The sequence below is a fragment of the Schistocerca gregaria genome, chromosome 1, assembly GCF_023897955.1.
Source record: "Schistocerca gregaria isolate iqSchGreg1 chromosome 1, iqSchGreg1.2, whole genome shotgun sequence".
Lineage (NCBI taxonomy): Eukaryota > Metazoa > Arthropoda > Insecta > Orthoptera > Acrididae > Schistocerca > Schistocerca gregaria.
In genome coordinates, this window is record NC_064920.1 from 858,032,600 (window position 1) to 858,044,915 (window position 12,316).

The 12,316-nt window shown below is 41.7% G+C and overlaps 1 protein-coding gene across 1 annotated transcript in view; it reads left to right on the forward strand.

Annotated features, from left to right (window-relative positions):
• Positions 1–394: 394 nt before the first annotated feature.
• Positions 395–12,316, forward strand: part of LOC126272764 (mitochondrial Rho GTPase-like) — a 197,568-nt gene continuing 185,646 nt past the window's right edge. Inside the window, 1 exon segment of the mRNA XM_049975891.1 lies at positions 395–892. Within this exon segment, the coding sequence (XP_049831848.1) occupies positions 891–892 (2 nt within the window). The 5' untranslated portion in view covers positions 395–890.

Here is a 12,316-nt window from a genome sequence, read left to right on the forward strand (position 1 = left end):
GCGGAAAGGACGTTACATATCCTGTCTACCTGCTGGTAATAAGATACATTCATTTTGTCTAAATGATTTTGTTACCTGGCTGTATGTGCTGGTAACATTATACACTGCCGAAAATATTGAGTCAGTATACATCCACTTATAACTACTTGCACATGTTTTGTAAAATATTTAGTAAGAACTAATTTTCGAGGGTCGTGTCATTGGCTATACTTACGTCGGTACTTACTGGAATTGTATACTCCTCTCTTACTTCCCCATTCTTATTGCAAGCTAGCTTTTTGTTAGTTACATTCAGTTTTCGAATTTTTATGTCTATAATTGATAATCTCTGACGTTGGACGAAAGCTGCCGTGATGCGTCGATAATGACATTGACAAAAACAGGACTATCGATATATGCAAATTTTCGCCGGGGAGGGTGAAGGATTAACTAAATTTGTTTTGAAAGGTTGGGCGAGAGTAGAGTGTTGTGACAATAGTTTTTCAATTGTGCTTTATAAACTGTATTTTCTTTAATGTGGTTTTACCCACTTACGACGTTGCAGTTCTGCACGTTATGACATACTTAGCTACAGTTGTAGGTGTAGTGGTTTACTAAAGCATCCAGTGTTGAATGTATTTCGTTAAGCTGCGGAGAGAAGTTTTTCGAACGTTCCTTCACATCTTCTAGTGAACGGTGGACAGAGTGAATCATCATGTCAAGTCGTTGTATTAATAAGCTGTGACACTTTGGACGTCAAAGTATTGTTGGCTTCATGAAAGCCTGTATAGCTGTTATCAGAATATCATGAGGACCACTGATTCTGAAGAAGGAAACGAAACATTGCTTTACCCATTACATACTTCAAGAAGGAGAACTGTCTAGCAAACATTCCTACTGTAGAAGCTAACATGTGAGTATTAAGTGTTTGATAGAGGTCACTAATAACCAGGACAGGGATAACAAACGCATGCATAAATAACTTACCTGATTTCAAAGTAAATAACAATTAATTGAATTTAGCATATGATGGTAACGTGAAAGTGAGATGGAACTTTATACCCTTCCGCAATATCCATTCTATGATGAGTCCGTAGTCATAACGCAGTTGGTAAGTAAACGCAAGGGCACAATGTTTAACAGTTCGGCAACTTGCGAACCAGCTATGTAGACTGAAAGATTCATTCCAAAGATTTAAGCTGTTTGTTTTAAATAATATTATAAACAGAAGTCGCGTCTTTTCTGTGACCCAGTGATTATTACTGAGTCTTCCGATACCAGACGTCGGCCCTTTGACTCCCGACGTCAGGCATGCAGATAGAACACAATAGAGACTATTTATTTTGCTTTAAATTTTAATTGTAGTTTCTGGTAACAAACTGTTGGGTAGCATACCAGTGACTTGGCATAGCTTGGGGGTTTATTCCCCTGTTCATATGGATATCAATTTGACCTTTCCTTATACAAGATGTCCAGGTTCATATATGTAGCAATTTGCCCATTCCTTATGCAAGGTGTCTAGGCTAGAGGTATACAAAAGCACATTCTATATTTCAGTACCTGTTAAGCCTTATAAGTTTATTTTTCCAACACAGTACACAAGAGCAAAAACGTTTTTATGCTTGTTGGTACAGTTCAATGTTGGGCTTGTTTGTATTTTGGCAGGTATCGAAAAAAAGGTACTCCACTTCTCGCCACATATGCATAAGCATTGCATATGTCATGGTCAGTACTGCAGTGTAGGTCTGTTGTCTTAAGTCTACCAGATCATAGAACCCTTGTTCTGTAAACAGTGCCCTAGATGTACCTCCATTCACTAAATAAAATAGTGTGTCAGACCAGGAGACCAAGAGGACCAGGCAATAGGACAACCTCCTCCCCCCCCCCCCTCCTCCCTTCTGATCCAGTGTTCAAGAAACGTCTTGTGGAGAAACCTGGTAACATCCTCATGAATGTGGTGGGGGTGGGGGAGTCCAACATTTTTCTGGAAAATAATGTCTGAAGGCATTGGTGGAACTGGCTAGTTTGCAAACATGTCGAGACAGGTATGCCCTACCACTGGTGTGCATGTGGCTTAGTGGTGGTGCCCATGAAATCATGAGGATCAGATCTTGGAAGTGTCCCTATCGATTGTGTGTTTACACAACAATATAAAATGTTGAGTTCTTTCGTTATAAGAATTTATTTGTGACTACCTCTAGTCTGGACATCTTGTACTATGATCACAATAACAGGCTTCCATTGTGTTCATTCAAAATTTGTGAATTCCAAATAATTTTCTGTTATGTGTACTACAGCTGTAGAAATACATTTAGTTTCTTCAGTTACCTGAGTAAGATAACTATTTTTACTACAGTACTTAACTTTTTCTGCCCTTGGGCTGACACCTGTTGTCATGTCACACACCATTCCTGTAAACAAATGACGAACACTTCTGCTGCTGGTTTTTTTATCACTGGGCTAATCAAATATGGCAACACTTCAAAATCTCAGTGATCTTTACAGTGTCAAATGAAACCGCAGTTACTAGCTAATTGTTTGCATAGTTTTGAAGAAATAGTCTCAGTAAATATTATGATACAATTCTTTACACACACACAAAAAAAAAAAAAAAAAAAAAAAAAAAAAACAGTTTCTTAGAGATAATGTAGAAGACTAAGGGGCTTTATTATTTTTCCACTACAGACCTCAATGGTGGTGGTGTGGTTGTATTCAATAGTCCAAAGACATATGATTTAGCTCCCCGTACTAGTTTACCTTATATAAGTCTTCGAACGTCTGCAAAATTACTCCAACCTACTTTCATTAGATCCAGTGCATGTCAAACAGTTTGGCTGATGGGACATGGAGGTGGTATATTTGTCATAATAGACAAACTCAAATCCTCTGAGACAGAAACTGAATTTGCATGCAAGACAGTTTGGCCAAGCCTCAGTATCAGGATGAGCATCAACTTGTAATGGAATTTTTGTAAGCAAAAACTTTCAAGGAAATCTCTCTCCATTATTATGTATGTTCCCCAGTCATACTGCCAACATTGAGGGAGACTTTCCTAATCCAACTATTGATTAGGATACTTACAGTTTTTTAAGTGATTGGTGTCTGAGGACATCATGGGAAACAATATTAAATCCATCTTTGAAAACTTCCTACAAAAAAGAAAGTTTGGAAAACGAGAACTTACATGTTACCAAACTAAGGAAAACATTAGGAATCGTGTGAATTGGCTCGCCGATGCACATTTCAGTAGTATGTGACAGAGTGAAATTTGAATATCATTACAGTGAATGTGAAAGTTGTTGTTGTTGCGGTCTCCATGCTACTCTAGCCTGTGCAAGCTTCATCATCTCCCAGTACCTACTGCAACCTACATCCTTCTGAATCTGCTTAGTGTATTCATCTCTTGGTCTCCCTCTACTATTTTTACCCTCCACGCTGCCCTCCAATACTAAATTGGTGATCCCTTGATGCCTCAGAACATGTCCTACCAGCCGATCCCTTCTTCTGGTCAAGTTGTGCCACAAACTTCTCTTCCCCCCAATCCTATTCAACACTTCCTCATTAGTTATGTGATCTACCCATCTAATCTTGAGCATTCTTCTGTAGCACCACATTTCGAAAGCTTCTATTCTCTTCTTGTCCAAACTATTTATCGCCCACGTTTCACTTCCATACATGGCTACACTCCATACAAATACTTTCAGAAATGACTTCCTAACACTTAAATCAATACTCGATGTTAACAAATATCTCTTCTTCAGAAACGCTTTCCTTGCCATTGCCAGTCTACATTTTATATGCTCTCTACTTCATCCATCAGTTACTTTGCTCCCCAAATAGCAAAACTCCTTTACTACTTTAAGTGTCTCATTTCCTAATCTAATTCCCTCAGCATCACCCGACTTAATTTGACTACATTCCATTATCCTCGTTTTGCTTTTGTTGATGTTCATCTTATATCCTCCTTTCAAGACCCTATCCATTCCATTCAACTGATCTTCCAAGTCCTTTGCTGTCTCTGACAGAATTACAATGTGATCGACGAACCTCGAAGTTTTTATTTCTTCTCCATGGATTTTAATACCTACTCCGAATTTTTCTTTTGTTTCCTTCACTGCTTGCTCAGTATATAGATTGAATAACATCGGGGAGAGACTACAACCCTGTCTTACTCCCTTCCCAACCACTGCTTCCCTTTCATGTCCCTCGACTCTTATAAATGCCATTTGGTTTCTGTACAAATTGTAAATAGCCCTTTGCTCCCTGTATTTTACACCTGCCACCTTCAGAATTTGAAAGCGAGATTGCAGTCAACATTTTCAAAAGCTTTCTCTAAGTCTACGAAGGCTAGAAACGTAGTTTTGTCAGGGCTCGCTCTCCCAAGGCTATTAGTAGTTCTAAAAAAATGTTGTCTACTCCCGGGGCCTTGTTTTGGCTTATGTCTTTCAGGGCTCTATCAAACTCTTCACACAGTAACATATCTGCCATTTCATCTACATCCTCTTCCATTTCCATAATATTGTCCTCAAGTACATTGCCCTTGTATAGACCCTCTATATATTCCTTCCCCCTTTCTGCTTTCTCTTCTTTGTTTAGAATTGGGTTTCCAGCTGAGCTCTTGTCATTCATACAAGTCGTTCTCTTTTCTCCAAAGGTCTCTTTAATTTTCCTGTAGGCAGTATATATCTTACCCCTAGTGAGATACGCCTCTACATCCTTACATTTGTCCTCTAGCCAACCCTGCTTAGCCATTTTGTGCTTCCTGTCGATCTCATTTTTGAGATGTTTGTATTCCTTTCTGCCTGCTGCATTTACTGCATTATTATACTTTCTCCTTTCACCAATTAAATTCAACATATCTTCTGTTACCCAAGGATTTCTACTAGCCCTCATCTTTTTACGTACTTGATCCTCTGCTGCCTTCACTATTTGATCCCTCAAAGCTACCCATTCTTCTTCTACTGTATTTCTTTCCCCCATGCCTCTCAATCTTTCCCTAATGCTCTCCCTGAAACTGTCTACAACCTCTGGTTCTGTCAGTTTATCCAGCTCCCATCTCCTTAAATTCCCACCTTTATGCAGTTTCGTCAGTGAAACTATGCAAAATTAGTTATTTTGCCATTAATAAATAACATGGTGATAATTCAAATAATACTGCACTCACACAAAAATAGCTCACTTTGTAAATGAAGGAAGACACACTGGCATTCACTCATGTGGAACTTGCTCACAAATGGCCACTATCTTCTTCAGGCACTGTAGCCCAGCTGCTTGGGTGTGTAGCAGTCTTGGATGGGGTGGCTGTTGGGGTTACAGAAGAGATGTGTGATGGGAAAGGGGAGGGATAGCAGAATAGAGGAGAGGGAAGATGATGTGCTCCCTGTGGGAGTGTGTAGGTGATGGTTGAGATTGGATGGTGGTTTGTTAGGTGTAGCATGAAGAGACTATTCTGGGGTAGAAGGGGACGGATAGAAGAGAGGCAGAGAAAGAGAAATTCCTATGCATGGGATAGGAGGTCTGTGCAAGGCTGAAGTGGGAGAAGGCAAGGGGATAGAGGTGGGAGGAGGACAGTGACTAACAAAGGATGAAGCCATAGGATGTATGAGAGTGAAGGATATGTTGCAGGGAAAGTTCCCACCAACACAGTTCAGAATAGCTAGGGTTGGTGGGAAGAATCCACATGATATGGGCTGTGAAGCAGCCAATTGAACTTGGTGTTGTGTGGCCCAGCAAGTGGGTGGGCTAGCTGTCTCTGGCTACAGTTTGCGGTGGCCATTCATATGGACAGCTTCTTAGTGGTTATGCACACATAGAATGCTGTGTAATGGCTGCAGCTAAGTTGGCAGATTACATGGCTGCTTTCAAAGGTGGCTCTGTCTTTCAGAGGGTAGGATATTCCTGTTGCCTGGATTAGAGTAGCTAGTAGTAGATGGATGTGTGTGTCAAGTTTTACAACTAGGTCTTGGAAGCAAGGGCAAAACAGTAATGGACAGGGATACTACTTGGGTTGGGTGGGCAGTGGAATGCCACTGTGAGAGGAGTGGGGAGGACAGTTGTTATTTCAGGGCAGAGAGCTTAATTCACTTGCTCCTATCCTTTGTGGCCAGTCACTGGGTATCTGGAGAATCATAGCTGACATGTGAGCATGGGACAAGATGGAGAGTGTAATTTCCATCTGCCAAGGCCGCAGTCAGACCCTCAGCATTCATTCACTGCAGATGTGATGACCACTTGTAGTCGGACTGTTGGAAGGAACTTATCAATGTGGAAGAGGTGGCAGATGTTGAAATGGAGTTGTTGTTGGTTGACAGGTTTGATGTGCTCGGGGGTCCTGAATGAGCCATATGTGAGGTGGAGACTGACACTGAGGAGGGTGGCTTGTTGGGTTTGAGGAGGACCAGTTGAACAAAATGGAAGAGAAGGTGTTGAGAATCTGAATGATTGTGCATAGGATGTCCTCACTCATAGTCTTGGTCAAGATAATGTCGCCAAAGAAACTGAACCAGGAAATTTTGGATTGTGGGTGGCTAGGAAGGATTTCTCTATGTGGAATACTAGTATATTGGCACAGTTTTGCACCATGCAAGTGCCCCTGGTTGTTCCACGGATTTGCTTGTTAGTGGTACCTTAAAAGGGAAGCAGTTACAGGTAATGATATGGTTGGTCCTGGTGACCTGGAAGTGTAAAGGGAAGTGGCATCAACAGTAACGGGCAGCATGCTAGGTATTTAAGACACAGGAATTGTGGAGATGAGATAGATAAAATGATGAGTGTGTTTTTAATAGGGGGATAAGTTACTGGTAATAGGCTGAGGGTGTTGGCCCACAAGGGCCAAGATTCTCTTTGTGATGTTGCAGTATACAGCCACAGGGGGAGTCTTGAGTGGTTTGGTTTGTGTGTTTTAGGAGTCACATTCTTTGACAGGGTTTTGATCACCACTTGTCATGCTCCGAAGTTAGATACATCCTCCTCACAGTAATATCCTGCCAGCCACCCTATACACACAACATTCTTTTGATGAATTCTTCTTGGGTTATCAGCCGAGTGGTGGCGGCGTCTTGTCGCAGTGTTTCAATGAGTTTTGTACCCACCATCTTCTGGCAAAGAGAGAGAGAGAGAGAGAGAGAGAGAGAGAGTGTGTGTGTGTGTGTGTGTGTGTGTGTGTGTGTGTGTGTGTGTGTGTGTGAGGGGGGGGGGGGGGGAGTGCACTTGTGCATGTAATTGATTTCATTTGCTTTCTGAAGTTTCCTTGGTTCCAGTTCATGCAAATAAGATATTTATCCATGAATAAGTGAATTGGCATTCAAGTGTTTGTGATTAAATATGTTATTTGTGTGAATTGTAGCAGCAGATAGACAGGCTGGAAATCAGAATGTTATATTCAGATCCAGTTTTACATTTGTGAACAACCACAACACCCAATATCATCTTGTCACTACAGAGGAAAAAAGCTAATTGCATATCACAGTGCGCACAGCAAAAGAACAGAAACAAAATGAGTCACAGTCCATGTTTACTGAGTGGAGAAATATTGTGTCATGAAATGTTAACCCTCGATAGCTGATGCCAGTAGGAACCAAAATTATTAATATTGTATAGGTCGACAACGCACCATTTTTAAACTATGTGGTCCGATTGGCTGTGGGATTGCCCTGTTGCTGTATGTCGGTTGACGGGCAGCGCTATGGTTGTTGGTTCACACATACAAACGTCCCTCGCCCCCATCACTGCCCCAATGTGATATGCACACATGTCGAATAGGTCTTGCTGTTTGTCTCCACCTCGTGTCAGAGGTATTCACACACTAGCTTTTCTTCGGAGCATGCACACATCACCTGCGATTTAGTCGTACTGTAAGCATGGCAGCACAGTATTCTTTTGAAGAACAATGAGGTATGGTTTTTGTTTATGTACTAGCCGACAGTAATGCACATGAAACTCGATGGTTGTATGAGGGACGGTATCCAGCAAGACACCACCCACACCCGCAAATGTTTACAGCAATTCACCGGTGACTTGGTGAAACAGGCTTGTTAGCGGGGTATTGTGGTGATCCTGGAAGACTTTCAACACAACGGGATCCCGCATTTGAAGAGGCTGTTCTTGAGCACTTCAAGGAAGCACCTACAACAAGTACTCGAGCGGTTGTACACGACGTGGGGGGTCACTCATTGGTTAGTGTAGGATGTTTTGAGGTACGACAGCCAGCATCTGTTTAGTTTCTACCCTGTCCAAGACCTAAATCCTGTGGCTGACTATGAACAGAGGCTAGGGTTTTGCTGGTGGTTTCTGTGATGTGTTGCAAGAGATCCTGACTTCCCTGCCATTGTGTTGTTTAGCGGTGAGTGCACCTTTCATCTGGATGGCCTTTACAACACTCGTCATGTTTATTCATGGGCAAGGGGAAATCCTCACGTCACGTATGTCCACAGACACGAGGAATGGATTTTCGCTCAACATTTTGGCTGGTATTGTGGGTGACCATCTGATTGGACTGGTCCAACTACCTTCTCGACTTACCAGGGCAAATGACCTTCACTTTTTGCAAGTGTCATGCTGTGCGTGGATATTTAGATGAACTCTTCAATGGTCAGGTAATCGGCAAAGGTGCTTGCAGGGCGGCCCCCCCGCGAATGCCAGACCTCATGCCACAGGACTTTTTCCCTTGCGGATTCTTCAAGGTTCTAGTTCACTCATCCGGATGCAAACCACCTAGAAATGAAGAGGAATTAATGGATCGCGTTTATCATGTCGCTAGTCACATCAGGGCAATGCCAGGAATCTTCGAAGGAGTTCGGCAAAACACCATTTGATGTTACCAAGCTTGTGCTATGTCAGAGGGTTGCCAGTTTGAGCACCTGCTTTAAGTAAACAATGATCTAACTACAAAAAAGGCCCTTTTCATGGCCGATACAATTTGTGAAAGACTTCCTGTATGCGAACTAACAGCTGTTGATAGGTTTGTTCGTGGAATGTCTTATCATGAAACTACAATGGGTATGTCAGGACCCTAGCAGATTTGCCCCCAGAGTGGAAGGCTAGTGCACTACCACAGAGCGTGCGGGCCGCCTTGGACACATCGCGATCTCTGGCAGGCGAAGCATTTGTGGTCGTGTGTTGCCTAGAGCATCCGGCAACAGGGCAATCCCACTGCCAATCGGAGTGCATTGTGCCAAGTTTCAGTAGTTTAAAAACTGTGCGTTGTCAACCTGTACAACATTAGTAATTTTGGTTCCTACTGGCATCAACCATCCAGGGTTAAAATTTGGTGGCACAGTTTTTCTCCACCCTGTATAAATGGTGCACAATAAACATCGTTGTCATTAGAAAGACAATACTAACCAAAAATTTCTTTTAACTGAATTTCATATTGGGCCTGTAGTATCATACAGCAGTGGATGCAGTTCTCTTTCTGATGGCTCTTTGGATTTAAACATGAAAAAATACGCACATCAAATAAAGTATTGCATCACCTCGGCTCCGAGAGTTCCAGAACCTGTACTGAAAATTGGAATAGAGATCAACATAAACATCATTTCTTCCCTTTTTATTGCTCATGAAAACCACACATTGCATGTTGTACCACCATGCAGTGAGAACTTCAGAGGTGGTGGCCCAGATTGCTGCACAGACCGGTACCTCTAATACCCTGAAGCATGTCCTCTTGCATTGATGCATGGCTGTTTTTGTCATGGCATACTATTGCCAAGTTCATCAAGGCACTATTGGTCCAGATTTGTGTTCTCTCTGTAATTACCATGATGTTATGGTGCACCATTTACATACATGGACTGTAATTCAGCATTCCAGGCAACTTGTTTGTATTTAATTAAAAAAAAGACATTGAATATAATACTTTCGGTTCTGTACTTTTGCTACTGTGTGCACAGTGTGACATGCAGTTAGCAGATGGATTGGTCAGGGATGGTAGCTTATGCCCTCTGTAGTGAGGAGACTGTATTGGGTGTTGTGGATGTTCACAAACATAATATGGGATTTAACATATGACATTCTGATTGTTATCCTGTCTATCTGCTGTTACAATTCTAGGTAGCCAATCATATTGCCTAGGTAGCCAGTCATATTACCTAAATCTACCAGTACCAGACAGCAGCCTGATATGTTGATGTTGTGCCATGTGATGTCATATTTGACAAACAGAAATAGAACAGAACACTAAAAATATTTACTTTGCTTCATTATTTTTTTGGAATGTAGATTGTGATCCCAAACATATCTGTAGTACACCTAAGGTGTAGCATATGTTACAAGATGGCAGTTTGTTGTGAGATGAGATGCTGAATCCAACAAATGTGAATACAAAACCTTAGTTGTGATGATTTACTGATTATAATATAGCCCGAGGTTGGGAATAACTGAGAAGGTGACAGCATGGTCGTGAGTCGCCAATACAACCTGATAACAGTTATAATTCTTGTGGAGTATATTCTACATATTTGATTTTGATGAGTGGCTTTTGTCCGCTATCTATCAGCAGGTGCAGTATTTCATTTGTTGCTATGATCATGAAGCCTCTTGACAGGTGATTTACCTTATCTGAGATATTCAGTGTAGATATTTGACAGAATTACCCGTCAGTGGTGAGCATATGCATAATTGCAGCCACAATGCCTTATATTTGTGGTATTGGTGATATTGTCGTTGATTTGATGATTTGATTTATGCAGGGAAACAGAAACAACATTGTTGCTTGCATTGAAACTGAGTTTATTGCTACACAGTTTTGTTCCCTGTGATTTTAGTAAATCCAGCTGGCACCTTAAGCAGTAGTAAGAGACCTTGTACTAGACACCATTTCTTCAGGCTCTATCGACTCAAATATTCCGTGCCTTTTGATGTCCAGAGCTTTGCATTAGATGATTAGATATGTTGCAGTTTCATCCTCCTCACCGCATAGTCTACACTAGTCTATACTTAGAGGCTTCTTCATCAATAACCATTGTGTAGGTGCTTCCTAAAGTTCCCATGGCCAGTCAAGAGTCCTACCATGTGTGTAATCTGTTTCCTGTTTAAGTTCCGTATTAGAGATCTTCTCTCTTGAAATGTGGTTTTGGCGAATTTCTCTTGAAACATGGTTTCGGCATCATTAGCATAATGTTTTTGATATTGGACAGCAGTCCAATATTCTACATGCTGTCTCTTGATCCAGCTACATAGTTTTGATTTTACCATTGCCTTAATGATGGTTGGGACAGGTTCCAGTCCTACAAATGGAGTTATTGTGCCTGTCCTGGCCAGTCTGAGCTTGTTCATTGCCACAAATTCCTGAGTGACTAGGGGCACAAACACCATGTTTACTGTGTTCCTTTCTCGTAGTCTCCAAGGGCTTCATGGCATTTTGCAGTGATGTTTTTGCAGGGGCTGATAGAGATTTCAGAGCTGCTTGGCTATCTGAATAAATGTAAATGCTATGATCCTTGTTGCACTTGCACAAATTTTCATTCGTGCACACTCATATAGCAGATATTTCTGCCTGGAATACTAGCTTCCCTAGGGATTGCTTTCTCAATTCTAGGCTGTACCCCGTATACTCTAGCCCCAGTACCTTTATCTGTTTTTGACCAGTCAGTAAACCAGACCATGTCTTCTGACAGCTGTCGTGGTTCATTCTTCCACTGCTCCCTTTTTCCAGTTGTTACATGTATGGTTTATTGAAGCAGCTGGAACTCATTTTATGGTCATGCGGCATTTTTCTGACCATTCCTATATACCCTCACTGCATGAATGTGAGATTCTGTATATCCTAAAGGAATTCAGTTCCTTCCAGTTTTTAACCTGTGTGTCTACGCTGCTGCCTCCATTGTAATCCAAAGGTGTAGTGGGGTATGTCCAGTATGGTGTCCATACCATCAGCCAGTTATGTCTGAGCAGACCAATCTGTGCATTGTGCTGAGCCCCTTAGCAGCCACCTTCTGTTCTACTTTATTCCACCATACTGTAGTCCTCTAAATTATCATAGGTCTTATTATAGCAGTGTAGATCTGGTACATACCCCTGTGGTTTGGATCCCAGTTTTTACCACAGGCCCATCTAATTCTCATAAGAGTACTTTCTGCCCTGGAACATATGTTCTTCATATGATAGATCTATGATAGTCACAACCAGGATTATCCCTGGATATTTCATTGCCCCCTCTACTGGTAGAGTATAATCGAAGAACATGACATTCCAGTATGTGTGCTGAATTTGCTTCTTTGTAGATGGTACTACAACAGTTCCCTTGGGACCAACCCACGTAGCCTGCTTCCTGCACCAGTTTTCCACAGTGTTTTGTGCACATTTTGGCTGTGTTCCAACAACACTAGCAAATTTGCCA